We start from the raw sequence: 24764 nt of genomic DNA, 5'->3' as shown, positions 1-24764 counted from the left end.
TTAGCTCCCTCTCCAAAAAAAGGAAATGATCCCCCTTACCTGGGGTCATGGAAAGTTGAACAAGACTGAACAACTTGACAAGAACTATGTGCCAGGAACTATGATAGATAGTAGGTACAGGGTGGAAATAGAAAATAAAATGAACAGCTTCTGTTCTCAAAGAGGTTACATTCTGATGAAGGAAGTAGAACATATGTGTGATATGGGATAAATATAACATAGACTCAAGGCATCCTTAGAGAGGAAGGTCCTAGAAGCTGAGGAAACCAGTAAAGGGCTCCTGCAGAGGGTTACATTTACATTCGAGGAGGCATGGAATAGTGGACACAGTGCTGGACTTGGCATCCAAAAGGCCTGGGTTCAAATCCCTCCTCAGACACTTCTCTGTGTGTCCGTGGGACTTGTCACTTAAACTCTCCTAGTCTTATTTTCATTGTCTGTAAAATGGGAATAATAACATTGCCTTCCTCATATGGCTGATGTGAAGATCAAATGAGACGTCAAACACTTAGAAAATCTATACGTACTAATTTATACTGAAAACTGAGGGGGTGCCATGAACTGGGAAATGTCTGAACCAATGACAGTATATGAATGGCTCCCTATAACATCCAAGATCAAATATAAAATCCTCAGCTTGGTTTTTGACGTTCTTCATCAGCTTTGCTCCCCTCCACATATACTCTGTGATCCAGGGCCACCGGCTTCCTTATAATTCCTCACACGTGACGTTCCCTCTCCTAACTACCAGCATTTTGGGTGGTTGTTGCCCCCACTGCCTGGAATGCCGTCCCTCCTCTTCTCAGCCATCGGCCTCTCTGGCTTCTTTCAAATCTCTCCTGAAGTCTCACCTTCTGAACCAAGTGGCAAGGACCTTCCCAATCCTCCTTAACCTCAGTGCCTTCCCTCTGTAGGTTTATTCAGCATATGCCGTTCGCACGTAGCTGTTTGAACGTTGTTTTCCTGTTACACTGTGAGCTCCTTAAAAGGAGACTGGTTTTTGACTTTCTTTGTATCTTTGGAGTTTAGCACAGCACCCAGCACATAGCGGTAGATGCTTGTTGACTGACAACGAATGTGATGTGTTAATATTTAACATAAATATTAGACTTTAATAAGGGCCAAAGTTTGAATTAAGAAGAGTCTGGACCTAATAGTCTCCTTTGTTTAGAGGATGCCTACACCTTGGATTGTGAATAAACAAATTTCAAAGGCCTGTTTAGAACAGGATGTCTGCAATCTGGGTGATGGGACTTTTCCTTACCTTGAATCACAAAAGGCATGCTACGGAAGGAAGATGCCCATAGCCTGGGATCACAAAACCTAATTACAATGTGTTTACAATGTGAGCACTCCTTTCTCATGGCAAAATGTACTTAAGACAGTCAATTTCTGTACTAAGGCAGCCAGTTCTGATCCTGGCTCCATAGCGCTATGTAACCATTTTCTTTATAGGGAATTGATTAATTAATTAAATCATAAAATGTATGCATTTAGCCTGTTGCCTTTTCTCTAACCAAGTTTTCAGGTCAACAGATGCAATACTATCGTACTGTAAGGAATGATGAAAGAAATGATTTCAAAGAGAGCTGGGAGGACTTGTATGAAGTGAGCAGAACTAGTACAATTTATACAATAATTGCAAAAACAAATAACTCTGAAAGACTTGAGAACTCTGATCAACTCAATGACCAGTCAGGATTTCAGAGAACTGATGTGCCACTCATCTCCTAACAGAGAGGTGGTGGGCGCAGAGTGCAGAATTAAATATATTTTTATGGACCTGGCCAATGAGGAAACTTGTTTTCCTTACCTATGCACATTTGCTACAAGATTTTTGTTTGGTTTGTTTTTTCCAATGATGGAGGGGGGATGGGGAGAAAATAGATTCTTAATTGGAAAAAAGAAGTTTTTAAAAGGATGAAGTAAGCTGAGTTTTGATGGCATCTAGAGATTCCAAGAGGTGAAGGTAAGGTACGCTCTTCCTTTGACACTTAGCATTGCAGGCATTGAGGGCAGCCGACACAAAAGAGATGGCTTATCTTTGTCAGATGAAAGATGAAATGCCTGAAGAAACAAAGGTTTGATTTTCTGAGCATATTGATTTATTAAGCAATGCATGTCAATCACCTAACAAAGCAGGACTAAACCCCCTCAGCTTAGGTCTAGACCCCAATATATGGGGAGACAAATTTTATATATTAAAAACAATTATTCAAATAAGGCCAATTAATTCAGATAATTGATTTCTAATTGGAGGGAAGATTAGGGACTTTCCAAGAGGGAAAGGGGAGAGTGAACAGGTACAATATCCTGAATTCAGAAAAAAGGGGGTCCCACTCCCTGCAAGTGTCTGTAAACAATCAAAGGATTAAGATTGATCAGTGTGGGGCCAGTTTTCAGATAAGACATATGGTTGCTTGAGATGGACAATTGTGAGAAAATTCCTTGCATCAGTATTTGGATCTGACCGGGTTTCTGGTCAGCATAGCCTCAGTCCTTAAATTAAACGTCAGCAGCGAGTGGTGGTCGATTTTTCCAGCCACTCAGGACTAGGTTCAATTTTCTCCCAATTCCCACAATTGAATGTTTTCTCACAAGACAGAATTTGGACTAGGCCCACAGCTGATTACAAACTAAGCTAGCTCCAGAACTGAGTCACAATATGGAGTCAGCGTAGTTCACTCAATTCCTACAATTAACTACTTGCTGTTTTAATCCCCTCAATTCCCTCTTCTTAGAGTATGTAGGAAGGGGCCAGGTTGTGAAGTTCTGAATACCATCCTGACTTTTCCTGCCCATTTTTCATAACTCAGTAAATGCCACTGCCCTTGGTTCCCTCTGCCTCAAGGATAGAATGCAAACTCCTCAGCCTCCACTCTCTGGCTCCAGCCCATCTTTCCAACCTCATTTCCCATTACTCTCTTCCTTGCACTGTACATTTCAGCTAAACTAGACCACCTACTGAACTTGACCTTCTATTTCCCACCTACCTCCACGTCCATTTGTACTAACCCATCCCAGAGTTTGGAATGCACTGCCTCCTCGTCCTTTCTTGCTTCAAAGCTCAGCTCGAAAATCATTTCCTCCATGAGGCCTTCCGAGATTTGTTCTTCCTTCCCACACCCACCCTATCAATTTCGAGATTCTCTCCTCCTCGTTAGATCTTAGAATGCTTCAACTGCATTTTGTCTTTGCCCTTTTCACTCCCTACCCTATGCACACCTGCCCACTGAAAGTGGGAGGTGTCCTTTGTACCTACCATGTAGCTGATGCTGAATATATACTTACTGAATGAATGAATGGGTATGCCCAGACCAGCCTTGATGCAAGATGGGGACTTCTTCAGTGCCTGGGGAAGAGTGCTTTCCCTCATTATGAGGCACTTCATCTCCCATGAGAAACGAGCCCACAATCTGTGTTACTGACAAGGCCTGACATGGAACATGGTAGCTTAGGCACAGGAAGAGATACCAGTTTCTCTTATTACAGAAAGTCACTTCCCGATCATGGAACAAAGTAAAGATTTTCAGAATAAGGACATTGCTGATAGTGATTTAGCTATATTCTCAACTCCTGTAGGTTTAAATTTGGGTACCTAGACTTGTCTGCCTGTAACTACCTGGTCTTTTCTAAAACCTCTCAAGGTTTGAATAAGTAGTAAGTACCCCTCCCTCTTCCCCTGTTCCATCACTGACTTTTTAATGTAGCTTATTTATTAACTCTCCATTTCTTCCCTTTTCCTCTTTTCTCTGCTGAGGTTACCTCTGGTAGCACAGAGCATTCCAGCCCTGCCTGGGGTCCCAATTGACTTCCTCTGGAGAGAATCACTCCAAACCCATTCCAGAAAGGAAGATGAACATAAAAGCAGAAGCCAGAGTATTGCCATCATTAAAGAAAATTTATTGATTAGAAGGATAGTTCCTTTCTGATACTGATTGCAAAAAATCAAAAACAAACCAAAAAAGCCCAGGAGAGACACGCAGTACTCAGCACTTCCCCTTTCTGTACAAGCCTGGAATCTTTGCCTGGTTGTAAAGATGCTGGTAGCCAACCAGACCCAGGTGATGTTCCGTGCTGGTGAAGGTATTCAGCAATTCACTTTCTTCCTTTTTATAATACGTACTTCTCAGTGCCTTTAGGCCAAACAAGTAGAGAGAAGAGTTGTGGGGCTGATCAGCAAAAACTGGCAAAGAAGCAGAACTTTGAAGTCCCAGGAATGACGGTATCACACCACCTTGTTTATGATGGTTCCCAGCCCTTCAATCTCACACTGGACTTCATCCCCTTTCTGGAACAGAGAGAGCAGTCACTGCATGAGAAACTTCGTTCTACTCTGAAACCACTCTTGTTCCTTCTACAGAACTACAGAGAAAGGACAGAAGGGATCCCCTCGATGAGATCTAAGCCAGAAATCAAGGAGAATTTGAGGGACTCTCTGGCTTTTGCACTATTGCCACTACCCAGCTAACATACCTTGAGAAACACTGGAGGTTTCCTAAACACCCCAACACCTGGTGGCGTCCCAGTCAGGAAGACATCCCCAGGATATAGAGTGACGAATCTGTAGGAGAGCAGGGGTCAAGGTTAAATTTTTTTGGCCTCTCAGATTCAGGGTGAGAAGAACAAGGGTCACTGACAGGGAGAATGAGATGGCAAAGCACAGACCATTTGCTACAGTGCTATCTCCCGCTCATAAATCTGGGATAAATAAAACACAGTTTTACTTACTGTGAGACCCATGCTATTAGGTCTTCTGTCTTAAACACCATTCGGCTAGTATTACTGTCCTGTACTACCTCCCCATTCACTCGGCAACAGATCTTCAAGTTGTGCGGATCTGAAATAATAACCACACCTTCAATACTTAGGGTCCTTTCTCTGTTAGGAAAAGAATTAGCCACATTTCATAGATGGGGAAACTGAGGCATATAAAACTTAAATAACATATCCAGGGTAACACACTCCTCAACATTTGCTAAACACTTTCTGCGTACAGAACAATGTACTATATTCTACAGGAGTTTTTTTTTTAATTAGAGGATTTATACCTTGCCTTCAAGACTAGCAGCAGAGACAGATAAAATATACATATGATGATAGCTTAAGAACGCTTACACATCCCGAAAGACAAAAGATGAATGCCTCACTTATAGGGAAATTTACTTAAGTGCATTTTTCAGATATCTGAATTTACTCCTTTTAACTTTTTCCTTAACTTTTTTAATGAATATCTTTCTAAAACTTTTTACACACTTTTACACACTTTCATTAACGTGGTATAGTAAACATATTTTCAACTTTTTCTTGACTCAGTTATTGTGCCGTAAAGCGATGAAGGCCTCTGGAAAACTCTTTGCTCCTAAAGTAAACTGGCCAAGACAACTGTGTTTTCAGAATTATCTGTCTGCTTTCTGTGGGCTACCAGTGCTTGTCATCTGTGACTGCCTTATTACCCACAGTCTGAGGGTCCAGTGTGAGTCCACATAAGTGAGCATGGGCTCTGTGACAGCCACGATTGTTGTATCCACAGGTTGTATTCAGGTTGCTGTGTTCTAGAAAGGTGAACTAGACTTCCCTCCAGAGAAGTGGGGCATTACTGGAAATAAACACAGCACCTAGATGGGAGTATTGGATTAAATCCAAGTCCCATCAACTCCAAGTCCAGTGCCTAACCCAATAGGGAAAGAGTGATCCTCAAAGGCAACAAGGGCAGTGGGAGAATTTCCAGCAAAACCATCCCCCAAAGACCCCTGCTTCTGACACCCAGGCTCTCTGGAGTTCTGCCTTGGACTAAACAGCACAATGGTCCAGTTAGGATGCATTCCTTCAAAACAGTCCAAAGAGGAAAGGAAGAGAAAGGAGAGGCCCAGGGGTCCAAGATCCAGGGTCCTACCTGCTACACAGTCTTTGGTCACCAAGGCAGGACCCAGAGGGCAGAAGGTGTCGAAGGTTTTTCCAAGCAGCCACTGCTTCCCATTGCGCCTCATCTGCCAGTCACGAGCACTCACATCGTGTGCCACAGTGAACCCAGCCACATAAGCCATGGCATCTGTGGCCTATGGGGGAAGTGGGGGGGGAAAGACTATATGAAGGTAGGGGAAGTCCTAGCCAGACTAGGAAGGGACTGGGACTTAAACGCTCTAGGAAGCTCCTCAGCTTCTTTACAACTCTGAGACGCTTAGAGCTGCATAGAACAATGCAACAACTCGCCCAGGGTCATAGACCTTCCTGGTGTCAAGGTCGGCACCCCCATCCCCTCTACTAGGCTACTTCACCACAAGCAGACCGGAGTTTAGGTAACTGACTATGCTTTTGCCTCTCAGTATGAGATCTCAAAGCCCTTTCTCCACAATAACAGATGAGCAGTGCATGCACAGCAACTCTTGCTCCTGACACTTGGCTTAACTGGAGTTCTGCCTTAGACAGAGCCCCAGCAAGCCCCTAAAGATGGGGGACAAGGCTAAATCAGACAGCCTAAGACTAGTTATATTTCTGCATACAACACCATGATACCATAGGTAGCTATTCTCATCTTTGGGGAAGAGAATGACTGGGATTTACAGTAACTAAATAACTGGAGCCCCTCTGTTCTATTCATATATCAGGATTAGGGGAGGGCCTGCTTAGCCTCACATACAGCCCCATCTCTATTACCTTAATATGCTTGCCTTTCTTTCCAATGACAAAGGCCAGTTCCACTTCCCAGTCCACCTCCTGTATGGTAGGAAAGCAGAATTTTGAGGAGCAACACTTCCATTGGATATATTTCTATTCTCTGAAGAACTTGGGAAACACCTTACGACTAAAGTTTTAAAAGAGTGGCATTCAATAATAACAATGGCAAACAACTGTGCATACTTGTCATGGTGCTGTGAGGTTAAAAGCCTGTTTCTGTTCCCTGAAGCCCTCAGGAGACTTGGGATTGGAGGCTAAGATGCTGACACAGTCAGACAGTGCTAGATGGCTATCTGGCCACATCTACAGTCATTATCAACCAAAAGGCCTCAGGATTCTGAGACAGAGACAAGTCTCAAGAAGGAATTCTAAAACACGTTTTGAGCAACAGTAGCATCAAAAGAAAAGAGAGCCTCCCACTGTGACTACTCTGAAGGATGACACACATTCAGGTGACTAAGTTCTATCATGCTCACTAAAAGTCAGCCTCATGTCACCCTTCAAAGGCCCTAGAGATCTAATTCAGAAATGAACAATCTTGAATTTCAGGTTACACATGTGGGTCCATGATCACTGTTCTAAGACCACAGAGCCCTTGAAATGTAGGCTGACCAAGCTGGACAGGCTAAGAAGGAAAGCAGAGCAAAGGATGGAATTAAATTGGGCAGGGGATGGAGCAAAGGGCTAGAGTCTACCTAGGAGTGGAATCTGTGGTAAGGTGGGTGGGAAGAGGCAGGAAGTCAGGATAAAAGGCATGACATTTACGTTGCTCTCAGGAGGCAGGACAATGTCATCATAGGGTCCCACGATAGAGCTACTAAATTTGCTGAAAATGAGGGGCTCCGTGGGCACTGGCACGTTCTGTTCCTTGCAGTGGTCCACATAGTTCATGCCCACACACACCACTTTGTCTGGCTGGGTGATGGGGGCCAGAAAAGTAACCTCTGATCGCTTCAGAACCGGCTGCTTAGACTCGAAAGCTCTGCAGAAAACAAAGCAAAAAGGCTGAAGGAAGACAGTGAGGGAGTCAAGAATCAGGAGTTCTATTTCCAGATGGAGAACTTTTCTTTGCCACAATTAAATCATTTGACTATTTGTCAAATGTTACATCTAGCAATAGAAGTTTCCATGTTAAATATTCAAATTAACTATTATTTCATTTCCCTAACCCAATCCCTTTAATCTAAAGATCTCAAAGCACTTCACGGACCAGATCTCAAGGGGCCAAAGTTGAGACAAAAAAGTTTATCTTGCCCCTTGTATGTGGATTTCATTGGGGGTCTATTGGTCCAAAGGACCAATGAGTTTCAGGAAGAAATTCTAATATAAAAGGTAGATCTGGCTTTACCTAGGAGGGAGTGAAGGGGTCTCTAGGATGACAAAATCATGGTAAAATGGATATTTACAAAGGAAAACAGATAGTGTATATGCCTAGATGCTGCAAGTTCTGCCTGTGTTTGCTTTGCAAAATCTCCCCAGGCCTCAGATACAATTTTATGCCTGCAGAAAAGGAGGACTAAGCCATTGTGGTTCAACTAAAAGAGCTGCAGAAAGTTTAGCCAGAGGGAAGAGAGTGGGATTGGATGGAGACAGGTACTACCTCCTCCAGAAAGCCTTTTTCCCCTACCCCTGTCCGAAAACTGAAGGCATCTCTCTAACCTCAAAGTTCTCATGGCATGTGGTTAGCTCTCAGCTAACATTCTGTGATGTGGGGCTGTCATACCCTTGGTTGAACACAATGCTTTGCACATAACTGGCATTTAACAAATATTTCTTAACAGCAAACAATCAGTAAAAAGTAAATTCCTTTTTCTTAATTCTAGTCATAGAGGAGTTGGCCTACTCCTTGCTCTTCACTGCTGATCCCAGGCTCTCCAACAACCACCATCACTCAGTAACATCTCTTTCTTTGAGGTTCTCATTTATCATCCAATCAAGATTCTAGTGGCTGCTATATGTCAATCTCCAGGATGTTCTCCTTCCTTCCTCAATGATTTCAGATACTGCCCTTCTACTAAAGTACTTCAACGTACATAATGATGCTCTTGAATGCCCACCCCAACCTCTCAGTTCCTCCATTTATTCATCTTTTATCCCACCACATGCCCTTGATCTTGCCACGACACACAAATATACCTCTGCCATGGTTGTGAACTTTGAAATTTCTTTATCTGATTACAGTCTGTCGTCATTCCACCTCTCCCTCTGCCTTTTGACCCAAAAACTTGTTCTGCATCCTCACTACATGTTCCCATCCCTCACTTCTTTTCCTGGCCATTAGCCCAGTACTGGCTACACTCTCCTCCTTTATGCCTCAGTAACCCAGTTCAATTCTACATTGTCTTCTCTAAAGTCTCTTCAGCCAAGTAGAGATCTTTTCCTACAAAGCCTCAGTCTAAGATTACTCCTACCATCTATGGCCCTTGTTTCTACTCACATGTGCTAAACAAATAGGGAGAAAAATCACAAAACCATGCTGACTGGATCCGCTACAAATTTATGTTACATAATCTCAACTGGGTTCTCACTACTGCTAGGCAATCCTTTTACAACTCCCTGATTGACTCACTATCCTACTTAACACCTTTTTAAAACTTTTTAAGCCATTTTAACTCTCCTCAAACCTCCCACGGCTCAAGCCTCTCCTCCAACTCACCTAAGAATTTTGCCTATCTCACTGAAAAAACCGAGGCCATTCACCATTTCTAGCCTCCTCCTAATCACAAATCACACAGATGCCTTCCATTACATTCTTCTCCTTCACCCATTTCACGAAGAGGTGGCCATTCTTTTTGACAAGGCAAACCCCTCTAACAAGCACAAGTGATTCCTTTCTATCTTTTCTTGTCCAATAGATTGTCTCTTCTATCATCCTGTCTCTCTCACCAATTTTCAACCTCTCACTGTCCATTGGCTGTTTCCCCAGTACCTACAAACATAGCCCATCTCCCCCATCCTCAAAAACTCTTACTTCATCCATCTATATGTATCTCTCCTCCATAATCTCTTCTCTTTTTTGTGCTTATACTCCTTGAGAAAGCCATCAACAACTGATGCCTCTACTTTCTTTCCTCTCACTCCCTTAACTCTTTGGAGTCTGGTTCCTGAGCTCATCATTCAACTGAAACTACTCTCTCCTTGATATTCTCTTTTATCTAGGTTTTTGTGACACTGACCTCTCCTGATTCTCCTCTTACCCATATGACTGCTCCTTTTCAGTCTCCTTTCTTGGAACTTCATCCAGGTTCATTAACTATGGGTATCCCCCAATGCTCCAAAAGGCCCTTTTCTCTTCTACATCTATTCTATTTCACTTAGTGATCTCATAAGCTCCCACGGATTCAACTATCACCTTTATGAAGATGATTCTTAGATCTGTCTAGTTCTGACCTCTCTGCTGACTTCTGATCTCACATCTCTAATTGCCTACTGTGTATCTCAAACTGGATAAACATATCCAAGACTGGCATCATTATCTTATCTCTCAAACTCTCTCCTCATCCTAACTGCCCTATAACTGTGGAGGGGACCAGCATCCTCCCAGTTACCCAAGCTTACAACCTAGGTGTCATCTTTCACTTCTCACTCTGCACCTATCCACGTCTCCCTGTATCCAATCACTTCCTCTTTCTGTCGCTTCTACCTTTGCAACATCTCTCACATATGCCTCTTTCTCTCCTCTGACACTGCCAGGTCCCCATCACCTCACATGCTGACTACTGCATAACCCTGCTGGTTGGTCTCCCTGCCTCAAGTCTCACCCCACTCTATTTCATCTTTCATTTGACTGTCAAATTGATCTTCCTATAGTACAGGTCTCTTCATGTCCCCTCTCCCCTCCACTCCCATAAATCCCAATGCCTATTACCTCCAGTATCAAATATAAAACTCTCTGGCTTTTAAAGGCCTTTATAACATGGTCCCTTCCCAACTTTCCAGTTTTCTTGCACTGTAGTCCCCACCCTCTGAGACCCAGCCACACCTGCCTTTTTGCCGTTCAACACACAATAATCCATCTCCCAACCCATATGCCCAGAACTCTCTCCTTCCTCATCTCTACCTTTTGGCTTTCCTGGTTTCCTTCAAGTTGAAGCTAAAGTCCCATCTTCTACAAAAAGTCTCCCCCAGTCGTCCTAAATCTTTGCGTTTTCCCTTTGAAATTATCTCCAATTTACCCTACATATATCCAACTTGTACATTACTGCTGACATTGCTTGTATGCTGCCGCTCCCATTAGACCATAAGCTCCTTGAGATCAGGGGCATTTTTTTTTTGGCTTTTCTTTGTGTCTTGCATGTTTTGCAAAGTGTGTGGTACACAGTAGGTGCTTAATAAATGCTGACTGACCAACTGAATTTATCTCTGTTCTTAGTCAAGAAAATAAGAGATCAAAAAGGGGCTTAACTTGCATTTTTACTAGTTTCATACTGATTCTCAATGAAAATCTCTGCCTTTTTTGTCTAGTCTTATCATACTGATGAGCACAGCAGAATTTTTTAATTTTTACCTTTTTGCCACAGAGAAGACAGTTTCTCCCTGTTCCAGGAACTCTTTCATGGTCTTGGGCAGGCTGGAGTCAAAGGCATTGAGGTCAATCACCCCACCACCATCTTTCTCCTCTAGTCCCAGGTGAGGCCCTTTCAGATGAGGACTTTGAAACTGGACCAGTCTCATGCCTCTGGAGATCTGACACACCACCTTATGATTCTGCAGCAGAGCTGTAAGTAGGGTTCTTGAAACAGGCACCAACATCAGAACCTATACAGGAGAGAAAGTAAAGAAAGAGAAAGAATGGAGAGAACAAGACCAGCCACTTAATGCTACAAAACCTAATCACTTATTAATCACCAAAAACCAGACAACAGTCTATATCCTCAAAGGGTGGTAGGTGAGATAAGATATGCATACATGAAAAAACTAGAGAAGGCAATATGTGGCTATGTGATAAGACTGTGTGGTCAAATGGAATTTGAGAAGAGAGAAAACTGGCAGGGCAGGCTTCATGGAGAGAGACCCAACACCCTCTCTTGGAATGGAAATTAAGAATCTACATTGGGTGATGTGGGCAAAGGTATGAGTAAAGTGTATGGGACAATGAAAAGTAACCCAACTTGAACACATGTAGTATTTTACTACCTGGAAAAGATGATGGTTATCTGCAAACTTGGAGAGTTTATCATATATTCCCTTATTTATGAAGTTGTTCATTTATTTTATTATTTGTGAATTATTTATAAAAATGTTCAAAAGACCAGTTCTAGCACTTATCCTTGAAGAATCTCATTATTTTTACTTCTCCATCCAAAGAACGATTCTTTTGTCCCGTCCCCATCCATGAAAACTATTCTCTTTCCCTCTCCAAATTCCAGCCACTCAACTTTTAAAAATAGCCTTCAGTACAAAATCTGGTCAAGGCTTTTGGGAAATCTAAGTAAATTTCATTCCTTGGTTTTCTGCGGCTCTCATATTTATCCATTCCCTTACGGAACACCGGGACATTGCCAGGCCTGATTTCCCACTACAGGTTTGTTTAAGCTCAGTTAATGACTAATGAGGCCAAGGACAGTGGTTTGATCCCTGTGCATGCAAGGTAGTTTTGCACAAAAGGCTGCACTCCTAACTACGGCCAACGGCCCCACTGGGGCTGGGAAAAGCACACCCGAAGAGAGATGTCGCCACCCTGAAAAACAACTCAAAAATACAAAATTTCCTACACGATGACCCCACACTAGTTCCCAGAAGGACATGCAGATCAACATGACCGGGAAGCGGGGTGCACAAGGACAGCTCCCCTGCAGGCCAACATCTCTGCACAGAGGGGAGACCTGGTTCAAAGTTCTGGGATAAAACAGGTTCACTTGCTACCAAAGGTCATAATAAAAGTCCAGACTTTGGGGAGGTCTCCGCCCTTTCCATCCCTTCGGCCTGGTCCTGGACACCCCCCTCACTGTCTCCCTAAGTCCCTTCCAACTTTAAATCCTACGATAATGGGCATCTATATGGCGCCTGAAGGTTTGCCAAGCGTGCCGGGTACATGAGCTCATCGGAGCCGCACAACAGCCCTGGGATCGCGGCAGTCTGAATTCCTCCACCAAGGCCGGTCGGCACTTTTCTGGTAACTTAAGGTCTTCAGGAACCCCTGGGGGCACTGCGAGGGTGCACCCTGGAAGCTAAGCCAGCCCCCGGGGCCCGCGCCGCCCCCTGCGGTTTCACACAGGGCGCCCGGGGAGGGTAAGCGGCTCTGACCACACCCCAGGCCCAGAGGCCGCCCTGGAACCTCGACACTCCCCTACACCGACCCGGCCTCCCCAACTGCCGGGGAAGAGCTGGGAGTGCAGGCCCACTGCCCACCTGCCCGGCGTTCGGCCTCGCCGCCCGGGGAAGTGTGCTAGAGGAAACCGAGGCACAGGAGGGGGAGCCGAGAGCCCGGACCCCTGGGGTGAGGGCGGGGGGCAAGGATCAAGGGCACTGGGGCAGGGGGAGAGGGCAGGAGCGAGGGCACGGAGCAGGGGCACGAGGCAGGGTCACGGGGCAGGCCGCCCTCTTGTCTGGCCTCTCCCAGCCTCAGGGAGAGCAGCAGAAGGCAAATCTTACCCGGACTCAGGCGGCAGTTTCCGCTTTTCTGGCGCACTGAAATGACGTACGTAAGTCTGGTGGGGGAGGGGGGGGCCCAGGGTTGCTGGGGGAAAAGGTTAAAAGGTTGTGGGAGTGGGACCTTTCTGGGGAACCGCTATTAACCACAATCCCAATCCCAGAACTACAACTCCCGAGAGGCTCCGCGCTTCCTCTCGAGGCTCCGGGCGAGACTAGCCAATTGGAAGCCGGAGAGGCGGAGGCCTTCTGAAACGTCACCGCTCCTCCTAAGCAATGAGAAGGCGCCTAGTCATTCCCCAACCCTGTGTCCAGATGCCCACAGCTGCTCCGTAGTTCTCTGCTCTGCTAGGTGGTCTGATATCCGAGCGCCGAGCGCCGAGCTCCTGCAGGCAGTATGTGTTAAGCTCTCCTCGTGCGCAGAGACCCCCGGACTTAGACAAGACGGTGTCTGTAACTGACACACCTAGGGAGGTCCTTCAGTTTGACCTGTGTTCGTGGACGGAATTTCTCACACCTGTATAATCACAGATCGGACCAAAAAGACCCGTTAAACCTCCAAAGAAGTAACTACGTAATAAGTGCGTTAGGTGCAGGAGGGTGGGGGCAGTCATGCGCAGTCTGAGGGGGCAGGTGGGTCTGAGGAAGCTTCGTGGAGGAGGCAGTTCAGGACAAACCGACTTTCAGTAAACCCGTGGGCAGCACCGAGGCATGCTCGTCCATAAGGGAAAGCCTCCCCATGACGCAGACTAGTGGAGTGGCCTTGCGGGCAACTGTGAAGGGCTGTAAGGGGCAAACAATCTGCCTCGGGGGGGAGTTTCCCCAAGCAAAGAAAGTAGGAGTCCAGATTCTTCCCGAGGCCCCTAAAAGTAGCCACATAAATAGAGGATAACTTGTATCAAGGTAACTTGAGGGAGCAACCACCGAGGAGAGGCGGAGGTCTGGGCAGGTTGGCAAAGAGCCTGGGACAAGGATGAGGGTTCCGAGTGTGAGGGCAGCGGTGGGAGGAGGGGAACCGGTGAGTGCCAGGTATGAGCGCTGCTTGGGGCGGCTGAAAGGAGGCAGCGGACCGAACGGGTTTGGAGAAAACGTGGTGGTGTGACGAGCTCGGAGCCTTCCTCAGCCCCTCTGTTCCAGTATCGTCCCTCTGTCCAGTATTTCCTGTTCTTGTGTATAGTTCGTTTTGTATCTAGCAGATTCCATGTTGTCTCCCCCCATTCGACTGTAAGCTTGGGGGTGGGGGTGGGGGTAGGGACTATGTTTCTTTTTGCGTCCCCAGCTCTTAGCACAGTTCCTGACACATAGCAGGTGCTTGTTAAATGTTTATTGATTTGCTATTGATTGAATATTGATTGATTGCTAATGGGGAAAGGACAGGATTTGGAATCAAGACAGATCTGAACTTTGACTCGGCCGCTGTGTCCTCCGATCCTACCCCACACTGGGGCAAAGCCTTCATCACTCATGCCTAGACGGTTACAACAGGCTGCTGGCTGATTTCCTTGAATCAAAGCTCTTCCTACTCCAGTCCATCATTTACCCATCTGTCAAATCGACCTTCCTAAAGCCCAGAACTGACCATGTTTACTCAATAAACTCCAGTGGCTCCTTATTACCTCCAGGATCAAATACAAAATCCTTTGTTTGATAACCTGGCCCTCTTCTACTTTCCAGTCTTCTGATCCTCCTTCCATACAGTGATCTAGTGACACTGGCTCCCATGCTGTTCCACAAACAAGACACTCCATCTCTTGACTGGGCATTTTCACTGGCTATTCCCCATGCCAGGAATTCTCTTCCTCCTCAACTTCATCTGCTGGCTTTCCTGACTTCTTTCAAGTCCAGCTAAAACCCACTTGCCATAGGAAGCCTTTCCTAATTCCCCCTTAATGCTAGTGCCTGCCCTCTACTGATTATTTCCAATTTTATCTTGTATGTAGCATCTGTGCGCATAGTTGTTTCCATGTTGTCTCTCCCATTAGATTGTGAACTTCTTGACAGAAAGGACAGTCTTTTACCTTTCTTTGTATCACTAGTGCTTAGCACAATGCCTAGCATGTAGTCACTTCACAAATGTTTTTTGACTGCTTACTATTTTAAATTTTTAAATTTATTTTTACATGCATTTATTATTTCTCCTTCTGACTGCTCCCTTTAAAAAAAAAATACTTTTAAATGAAAAAATAAAACCCTCATGACAAATATGTACGGTACAGCAAAACAACTGGCCACGTCCAAAACTGCAAGTCTTATTGTTCATTTTACGTCTATCCATTCTGGCAACAGCTGAGGGTTTTCATCTTCTGTCCTCTGTCCTTTTCCAAGAGCTAGGTGGCACACTGGTCCTGGAGTCAGGAAAACTTCAGTGCAATTCTGGTCTCAGATACTTACTTACTCTGTGACCCTGGGAAAGTTACTTAACCTCTGTTTGCCTCAATTTTCTCAACTGTAAAATGGCATTGATAATCACAGCTACCTCACATGGTTGTTTTCAGAATCAAATGAGATAATATTTGTAAAAAGTGCTTAGCACAGGGCTTGACACATAATAAATATTATATAAATGTTTATTCCCTTCCCTTTCTTTCCCCTTTTGGACTTGTGGTCAATCAATGCATTAATTGGCATTCTAAAGTCTTTCAAAGTTGTCTTTCTCTAAATGTTGTAATTGTACAAACTATTGTGGTTCTTTTCAATCACTCTGCACTACTTCATGGAACACTTCCTAATTTCCACTGAAACTTTCCAATGGCACCGATATATTCCATTACAGGCATATACCATAGTTTGGTTAGCCATTCCTCTGGAGGTGCCTTAGATGACCATCTCCTTAGTTTCCAGTTTGGGGTTACTACAAAAAGAGCTGCTATCACTATTTTTGTACGTATAGATCTTTTTTGCTTTTCTTTGATCACTTTGGGAATACAGGCCTGGCAGTGGTATAGGGTATGCACAATTTAGGAACTTTCAGGACATAGTTACAAATGGCTATCCAGAATGCCACAGAGGTTCCCAAAGTGGACAACATCACCCTGGCATGGTGAGGGGAGGTGCTGGAACAGGTGGGTAATAGTAGCTGGGATGAAGTTGAGTGGTGTTGAATAAAAATAAAGGGGCGGTAAAAGCAAAAGGAAAGAAGAGAAGAAAATTCTGAAAAGCCATACATGTTTCAAAGAGTTAAAGTTGTAGTGATTACATTATTTTCCAAATAAACATACAAAATGCAAGTTATAACCAATCAGTGGTCAAGTCTGCTGACAGGTCTTAACAAGCAAGTGTTGGCAGGCAAGGATGTCATGCATTGGCAGAAATATGTGTGAGCAATGATTTGTTTATAATATAATGCTATACCATTACATAATGTAATATTGTATCATCAAAATTTCAATGCCAGAAAAACCCTACAAATTTACAATAAATTATTAAATTTAAGGTATCATTTTTCTAAAAAAAAAATTTTATATTATTTTTGAAATGATGCAAATTTCAAAAAAAAAAAAACTGTTAAAAGGTTAAAGAAAATAAATTTCCAGGGGGGTGTTGAGTAATTTTTTTGGGGGGGAAGGGATCAGTAAGCTAAATAAGTTTGGGAATGTCTGGGCTAAACCAATTCATAGCTCCATCAGCAGTATACTAATTTTCCCTTCCAATATTTGTTATTTTCCTTTTTTGTCATTGCCAGTATGATAGGTCTGAGATTACTTGAGATCTGGAGAATTTTTTCATATGGTTGATGATAGATCAGATTTTTTTCTTTTGAACGTCACCTGTTCATATCTTTTAGCTATTTGTCTATTGGGAAATAATTCCCTGCTACTTACTGTTGGTGTAACCTTGAACAAGTTACTTTTAATTTCTTGAGCTTTGTCATCTTTCTCTGTAAAATAAGGGCCTAGATTAGAGCTCTAAGATCCCTTTCAGCTCTAAATATATTATTATTTCACAATTCATAAATAAAATAGAATAAAGATGGAAAAGGTAGGATGGAATCAGATTCTGAAGGACCTTCTGTGTGAGGACAAGGAATTCAGATTTTATTTTATATGCAACAAGAAGCTGATAGAGTCCCAACAGAACTGCCCCCAGCCCCAGTAGTCTAACTTCCTTATAGGCCCACTGCACCTACCTAGCACCATCCCCCCAATAGCCCCAATGTCCTAACTTCTTCATATATCCTTTCTGCCTACTAGAACAACAGCTGTGTCCCTGAAACTCATAGTTCTCACAGAAATAGCAGGCATGGGAACCCAGCCACTGCCTCTACTCAGCCATGACCCCCAGACCCATTCCCACAGAAATGGATGTGTTCTTGTAGTTAATCACAATCACATTATCCATCTAGCCCAAGACAGGACCACAATACCTAACTATCTATCTTGACCAGACAGGACCACGATAGCTAAGCCAATTGGAGACCAGAATGTTTAACCACCAAACCTTAGATGGGGCCCCTCCTCCATTAGCTAATCCTTTAACAAACTCCTCTTGCTTTTTAATATTAATCATATTCCTATATTCTGTGTAAATTTATGTTTGTAATTCCATCTTCACCCTATAAAAATCCATCTTGCTTTCTCTGAAGTTGCTGGTTCTTCTTGAAACTTAGCCCACTTCATGAGAGGTATCAATCTCAGTAAATGCCTGTCCTTGGATTAGAGGTAGTCTGACTGAATTCTTTGAGACAGTTCCACACAATGGAAACCTCAACAGTTTTTGGTGTCCCAGAGATGAAACCACAACAAAGCCACTGAAGACTTTCAAATGGGAAAATAGCATGCTCAGAGCCATGCCCTGGGAGGATTATTTTGGGAATTTGTAAAGGATGGATTGGAGAAGGGGAAAGTTGGAATTGGGAAAACCAATTGAAAAATTATTAATATTGTCCAGGAAAAAAGAAACAGAAAGTGAGAGAGAGTTTACTATGTGCAACCATGGTGCTATGAACACTGGGAATACAACTAGAAGTAAAAAAAAAAAATACTTCTTACCCTCAAGAAGTTTACATTCCAATGGGAAAAAACAAATGTAAAAGGGAGCTGGAAAGTAGAGGCAGCATGGAAGGGGGTGCCCACAACACTGGAAAATTGATTACCACATAGGGACAAGGTAGAGACATCTGGAGAGTCAGAAACAGAGCCAGGAGAGAAGTGAACATGGATAGTCTGGGCTCTTCATGAAACAGTAGTGTTAAGCAGGAGCTCACCAATCACAGGAGGGGACACAGGTTGGAAGATATCTTCAAGATGAGAAAGCTGTTCACCTATAAAGTCAGAAGTAGCTACAATAGTAAGGGTGAAAATAGATTTATACAGATGAAAGCAGATGGAGAAATGGAAGCTCAGATAATGATAGAGGAGAAGAATTTCAAAATTCAAGACCATGAAGATGGAACAGTTTGGGGTGAAGGTTTTTCATGTGACCACCTCTTTGGAAGAATGAGGTAGAGTGGAGATAAATGTCATAGGGTAAAGGGAGAGATTGGACTAGGAAGTAAAACTTTGTGGTAGGTACTGAATTCCTTTAGAAGAGGAGACCAGTAGATCTAGGCCAGATTATATAGAGAGAGATGGATGAAGAAACTCCCCAAAGAGAAGAATTGTTGATTAATGGTAGAGGAAGGGTCTGGAAGTGGGCTGGCCACTTTGTTCAAATGCCAAAAATCTGTTTGCCTAAAAGATTATTTTGCACAGAGCTCACACAAGGCAAGTACTTACATGGAGATCAGAAGAAATGATACAAAGACACTCTCAAGATCTCTCTGAAGAATTTTGGTATCAATTGGAAAACATGGGAGACACTGGCACAAGACTGCCCACATCAAATACGGTGCTGCATTCTATGAGCAAAGGAGAACTGCAGTAGCTCAAAAGCAAGGTGAGATGCACAAATTTAGAGATGTCTCCACCCCAAATATTCATATGGACTATTTGTGCCCAAACTCTGATAGAGCCTTCTGAGCTCATTTTGGTCTGATCAGCCACAGTCAGACACACTGTACTTTGTCCCTGACTTTGTGATGTCATTTTGGTTCTCCTCAAGGACAATGACCCACCTGTAGAATGGAACGAGGAGTACACCTCTTCCTCCCCTCTCTGGCCCAGTGGGTCAGGGAAGGGATGAGATACCTTCAAGAGAAAGCCAGGTTTCTTTGAAAGCAAGAGTGAGAGAAGAAGTGATCTTAGTCAATTAGTGCTATTAAGTGCCCACTATGTGTCAAGCGCTGTAAAAGCACTGGGGATACAAAGAAACAAAAACAGACGATGCTTCCTCTCAAGGAGTTCTTAGTCTGATGGGGGAGACAACATGCAAAAAACTACATTCAAACAAAGCAGTATGTACATGGATGTGCTGGTACTTGGCTTTCTGAAATAAAATAATGCAGGACAGTTTAATCTGCCTTATTAACGTTCTCTCCATCATTTTCATAAGTCTAGACAATCAACAAAACAAACAATCAAGCCCTGATTGGGGACATTTGTCTGAGATATAAAAGCTCACCCTGAAAATTTAACAATCAGCCCTCCAGACATGTGTGCACATGTGCGCGCACACACACGATAAATTGAGGGTCATCTCAGAAGGAAGGCATTAAGATCCAAAAGGACTTGCAGAAGAAGGTAGGACTTTAACTGACACAAGAAGGAAGCCAGGGAAGCTACTAGGTGGAGATGACGAGGGAGGATGGGTCAGGCAGGCATGAGGGTCAACCAGTGAAAATGGGAAATGGAGGATCTTGTGCAAGGAACAACAAAGAGGTGAGTTAGAGGTTGAGCAGTCTTCCACAGCGCTCAGAGTAAGATTCTAAAGGAATGTAGGAAAGCAACCACATATAGAAATCTCCAACCTCTAGTTAAATGTATAGTGAAAGCAGAAAAGGCCTAAATACCATAGCTGAAATAGTAGATCATTACACACCAATTAACTTGACTTCTCTAGAGTATTCTAAGATTGTTTTAGATACAAAGGTCACCTGTTCTAGTAAGATCCAAAGTTAGAAAGAGATGCTGAAGGTCATCTCATCCAAGCCTCTCATTTTACAAAGAGGTTATATGACTTGCAGGTCACAGGTAGTAGGATTCTTACCTCTGTCCTCAAAGTTTTTCCACTTTAATTTACATGCTTTGAGATCAAAAGAAAGGGGGAAAGACCTATTTGTACGAAAATATTCATAACAGCTCTTTTGTGATGGCAAAGAATTAGAAATTGAGGGGATTCCCATCAAATGGGGAATAGCTGATCAAGTTATGCTATATGATTCTAATAGAATACTATTGTGCTATAAGAAATGATGAGCAGACGGATTTCAGAAAGACTTACACAAACTGTTATAAAATGAAATAAGCAGAATCAGGAGAACATTGTACAGAGGAACTGCAATATTGTACTATGATCAATTGTGAATGACAGCTATTCTTGGCAATACAATAGCTCAAGACAATGCCAGAGAAATTATGATGGAAAGTGCTATCCTCATCCAGAGAAAGAACTGATAAAGGCTAAATGTATCAAAGCATATAATTTTTCACCTTCTTTATTGTGTGTGTGTTTCTTTTAGTCTGTGTCTTTCACAACACTGCTAATATGGAAATATATTTTGCATGATTGAACATGTATAACCTGCATCAAATTGCTTACCATCTTAGGGAGGGGGGAAGTGAGGGAGGGAGGAAGAATATTTGGAACTCAAAATTTTAAAAAGAATGTCAAAAGTTGTCTTTACATATAATTGGAAAAAAATTAAATACTATTTTTAAAAAGCAAAATAAAATTATACTCTCTTTGGAACTCATGACTTACACCCTTATCATGCCCTAGCGTCCCTGAGGATATATATGACTGATTTGCTATGATTTTACATACTTATAGATCTTTGAATTATTTTTCTATTTCCTTTCCATAAATACTCTGTTCTAATTTTCAGCTTTTTCATATAAGCTGTATAGTTAGAGATATCCACTTAGAATGCTCTAGAATCCTCTTGATAAGGTAATGATGGGGTTCAGACTCTGGGAGCCTCTTTGAACTCCCCTTGAATCTTCCCGCTTAATCTAGCCTTTCTTACTCAAATCTAATCTTCCTATTTGTTCTGGCAGTCTCAGGAAGCCCATGGGCTTTTCATTATCTTTCTGCTCAGGTCTCTGTTGCACCCCCCACCCTTGATCCTATCAAAGCTCCATTTCCCCAGGTTGCTTATCACTCCCATCAAGATCTGTATTCATTCCCATACAGCCCCTATCAAGATCTCTGGATTGCCCCACCTGCTTCCCACCCAAACCCTCCATTGTCTGATATCTCCTGATAGCCTCCAGCTGTTTGACCCTGCTTGGATTCCCTCCTTGGACTTCTCCTGAAGACCTTCCCTGGACCCCTCCTCCCATCACCCTGGACTATGTATTTAGTTCTATCTCTACGCCATGCAGGCGCTCAGATGCAATCCAGCTCAGACTTTGTCCAGTTGAGATTCTGTCTGGCCAGCTTGTGAATACAAGTGTTACAAATGCTTAGGCTCCTTAAGACTCAACCCAGTTTGGCAAATCTTTAATAAACTTTGTTTCCTTTGGCTTTAAGAAGGCTTGAGTCGAATTCATTCCAGCAGGACCCAGACTGTCGGTATTTTGGGGTCCCCAGCACCCCTAAACCTTGTCAGTATTGCCCAAGGTCACACAGCTAGTGAGTGTCAAGTGTCTGAGTGCAGTGCAGTGCAGAGGACCTGAGTTCAAATCTCACTTCAGACACTTGACACTCACTAGCTGTGTGACTTTGGACAAGTCACTTAACCCCAATTGCCTCATCCTGGGTCATCTCCAGTCATCTTGATGAATATTTGGTCACTGGATTCAGATGGCTCTGGAGGACAAGTGAGGCTGGTGACCTGCACAGCTTTCCCTCACTCAAAACAAAGTCAAGTGCAAGTCATATCATCATTTCTCTGATGGCATGGTCTTCTTCAGCAACAAAGGACAAACACACACACAGTTGCAGAGCCAAGGAAGTGCTTCAGAGATGTCATTGGGTCCACTGTCCTCTTCTGGATGCCTTTACTGCTTATGGACATCTACCGTTACTACTTTCCTTGAGCCTTGGGGGAATGGTCTGGCAGCTTTTAAGATTGATAGCCCCAATGACCATTTTTTTTTTTACATTTTTGGGGTATGACTCCCCCTCACTACTCCATCCTTCAGTCAATTGTGCCCAGCTAGATAGTTAAAGAAATCCTTAGTAGGTATTATTATTTGTTTTTAAACTTCCCAGTATAACTCACCTGAATTAAGGTCAGAAAAATACCTTTGGTCAAGACAAATATTCCCAAGACGACTTTTAGCAAATTTGCAAAGGAGATGGTGGAACTGTGGTGAAGAATCTCAACCTCAACCTATATCAGGTCCTTTAGGTTCCGTTAAAATCACAGGGCCTTGCTTGGGTAGAAAAGACAGAAAAAAGACTGTGACATTTGCCTGACTTCCCACCAGCATCCTGTGCTCCTAATAGAAGGATGGAGGGTTTTCGAGGATGTTTGCAAAAATCTGAGACTATGCCCCTCTTCTACTCAAGATAAAAGAGTGTGATGGGTTAGAAGGACCCAACCCCTTCCAAACTGTGTATTATTCAGCTATCAAAATAGCGAGAAGAGTGTGTATGGGTTAGAGGGACCCAATCCCCTCCAAATTGTATATTATTCAGTTTTCACTCAGAAGGGAAATCTAAAGAGTGGAGGTAAAATACTCTTTAAGGCTGAGTGCTGGCAGAAGCTACTACCTGAGGAGGGTGATATTTGAGGAGCTAGTCCTTCTAAGACCCAGAAGGTCAGAACTGAAAAACTCAGAGATAAAGATCTTTTAAAGCTGCTGGCTTACAGGAGGCTAAATGGGAGAAAAGATTCAAAGAGGTTTTAAATTTACTGGAGTCATTTCAAATGCACATCCTCAAGCTTAAGGGGCAGCCCCACAGGAGTTACTTAAGGAATTGAACAAGGCCTCTGACTTTCAATTCAAATAGCTATGATTTCAGGCAGAAAAATAAAAACCACAAAGCTAGGCTTTTGTAATAATTAATGTGGAGTGTGAAGGAAAGAAACCTGGAGGCGCCTACAAACTGGAAACCATCTTCCTGCCCTTCTGATGATAAGCTGAGCTTAGTCAGAGGCCTCTGGTCAGTTTCCTCTCTTCCATCCTTGCCTTTACCAACTGGAGAGAGAGCAGCCTTGTGTAGTAATGGTTATTGTTTCCCCAGGCAGAGTCACAGTAGGGGATTCCAAAGCCAGCAAGCTCACATAGGAGCCAGGTCTCCAAGCCTAAAATTAATGTAAAGAAAAGGAATATTCCAAGGAATTAGAGTTGTGCCAACTGATTCTAATTAAAGCTATAGTGATGATCAGCTTGATACAGAGGGCAATGGAATAAAGGAGCACCTTTGGTATCCCATAAAGACAAGCAACTGCAAAACAAATCAGAAATACCAATATGTCACCTTCTAGAAATACCTTCAATGTTGATTCAACCCCCAATCAGTTGATGGGGCTGATCACTAAAGCAAACCCTATGTACACATGAAATGAATCTGATGGAGTACAAGCCCAAGCCAAGATCTTTTCCCCTTGGATCGGGAGGGATTGTGTCACATTTGTCTGAAGGGCCCTAGAAAGTCTGGCCTTGGGGGAGTTTGGGGGGGCTCCTTGGATTACCTTCCTTTTCTCCCAGGCCAGATACTTCCTATCTTCTATTTAGCATTCTTTTGATATTCCTCCCTTTGATCCTATTATCAGCCACTCCCATCAGGATCCTCCCTGGGTCTGATCTATCCAGACCATCCCTGGGACCCCAGACTACCTGGTGACACCTGGATGCTTCCCTCAGTCTTTTTCTGTATTTAAGTTCCATCTGGCCTCCATGAAGGCATTCAGATGCAGTCCAGCTCAGACTCTGTCTAGCTGTCAGATTCTATCTGACTTGCTTGTGACTATAAGTGATACAAATGCTTAGGCTCCTTATGAGTCAACCCAGTATGGCAAATCTTTAATAAACTTTGTTTTTCTTTGCCTTTAAAAAGGCTTGAGTCGAATTCATTCAAGCAGGACCCAGCGGGTCAGTTTTTCGGGGTCCCCAGCACCCCTGAACCTCACCAGTTTGGTTCCCTGAGCAGGAAGAATTGCTAATCTCAAGTTCTTCTGCCAAGACTGAAAGGTATGTAAACCTCCCCCTCTCCCTATCCCCTTCTCGCTCTCCAAGCACCTTGGAAGGGGTTTTCGGACCTGACCTCAGGTCCCATTATCGGGAAGTGTGTGCCAACTCTTTGAATTCCCTGGGCACTAGGGAATTAGGGAAATGACAGTTACTTTTTTCTCTCACATTATTGGTCATTATAATTTGAATACCAACTTTTTCTTTTTAAGTTCTTTAGAGAAGCTAAATTTTTTCTAAAGAACTTAAGAAGAATAAGTTGGTGTTCTTTTGCAGCACAGTTTGACCTCAGTATCACTTGGAGGACCATGAAGTATG

General features: G+C 43.4%; 1 protein-coding gene across 2 annotated transcripts; it reads right to left on the bottom strand.

The window, feature by feature from the left end:
• Positions 1-3882: 3882 nt before the first annotated feature.
• Positions 3883-13854, bottom strand: LOC140520660 (oxaloacetate tautomerase FAHD2A, mitochondrial). Of its 2 annotated transcripts, none has more exons than XM_072634759.1 (8): positions 13273-13854; positions 11186-11436; positions 7444-7660; positions 6658-6717; positions 5897-6059; positions 4732-4840; positions 4477-4564; positions 3883-4291 (listed from the first exon to the last, which is right to left on the bottom strand). In XM_072634759.1, exons 2-8 carry the CDS (start codon positions 11428-11430, stop codon positions 4229-4231), a joined length of 945 nt encoding a protein of 314 aa, XP_072490860.1. In that variant the 5' UTR covers positions 11431-11436; positions 13273-13854; the 3' UTR covers positions 3883-4228. The 2 variants fall into 2 exon arrangements, with proteins under 2 accessions (XP_072490860.1, XP_072490861.1); XM_072634760.1 differs by lacking the exon at positions 13273-13854 and adding an exon at positions 13030-13270.
• Between the last annotated feature and the right edge of the window lie 10910 nt (positions 13855-24764).

The sequence above is a fragment of the Notamacropus eugenii genome, chromosome 1 (assembly GCF_028372415.1).
Source record: "Notamacropus eugenii isolate mMacEug1 chromosome 1, mMacEug1.pri_v2, whole genome shotgun sequence".
Taxonomy (NCBI): domain Eukaryota; kingdom Metazoa; phylum Chordata; class Mammalia; order Diprotodontia; family Macropodidae; genus Notamacropus; species Notamacropus eugenii.
The sequence above is the reverse complement of the archived record's forward strand: the minus strand, read 5'-3'. Positions and strand labels throughout refer to the sequence as shown.

Excerpts from the sequence above, each read along its gene's own strand:
- LOC140520660 (XM_072634759.1), bottom strand. The coding sequence starts at position 11,430 with ATGTTGGTGCCTGTTTCAAGAACCCTACTTACAGCTCTGCTGCAGAAT. Across the intron at positions 6,060-6,657 it reads AGAAAGGCAAGCATATTAAG|GCCACAGATGCCATGGCTTA; the intron begins GTAATAGAGATG and ends CTTCCCCCATAG. Across the intron at positions 4,565-4,731 it reads CTAATAGCATGGGTCTCACA|ATTCGTCACTCTATATCCTG; the intron begins GTAAGTAAAACT and ends GCTCTCCTACAG.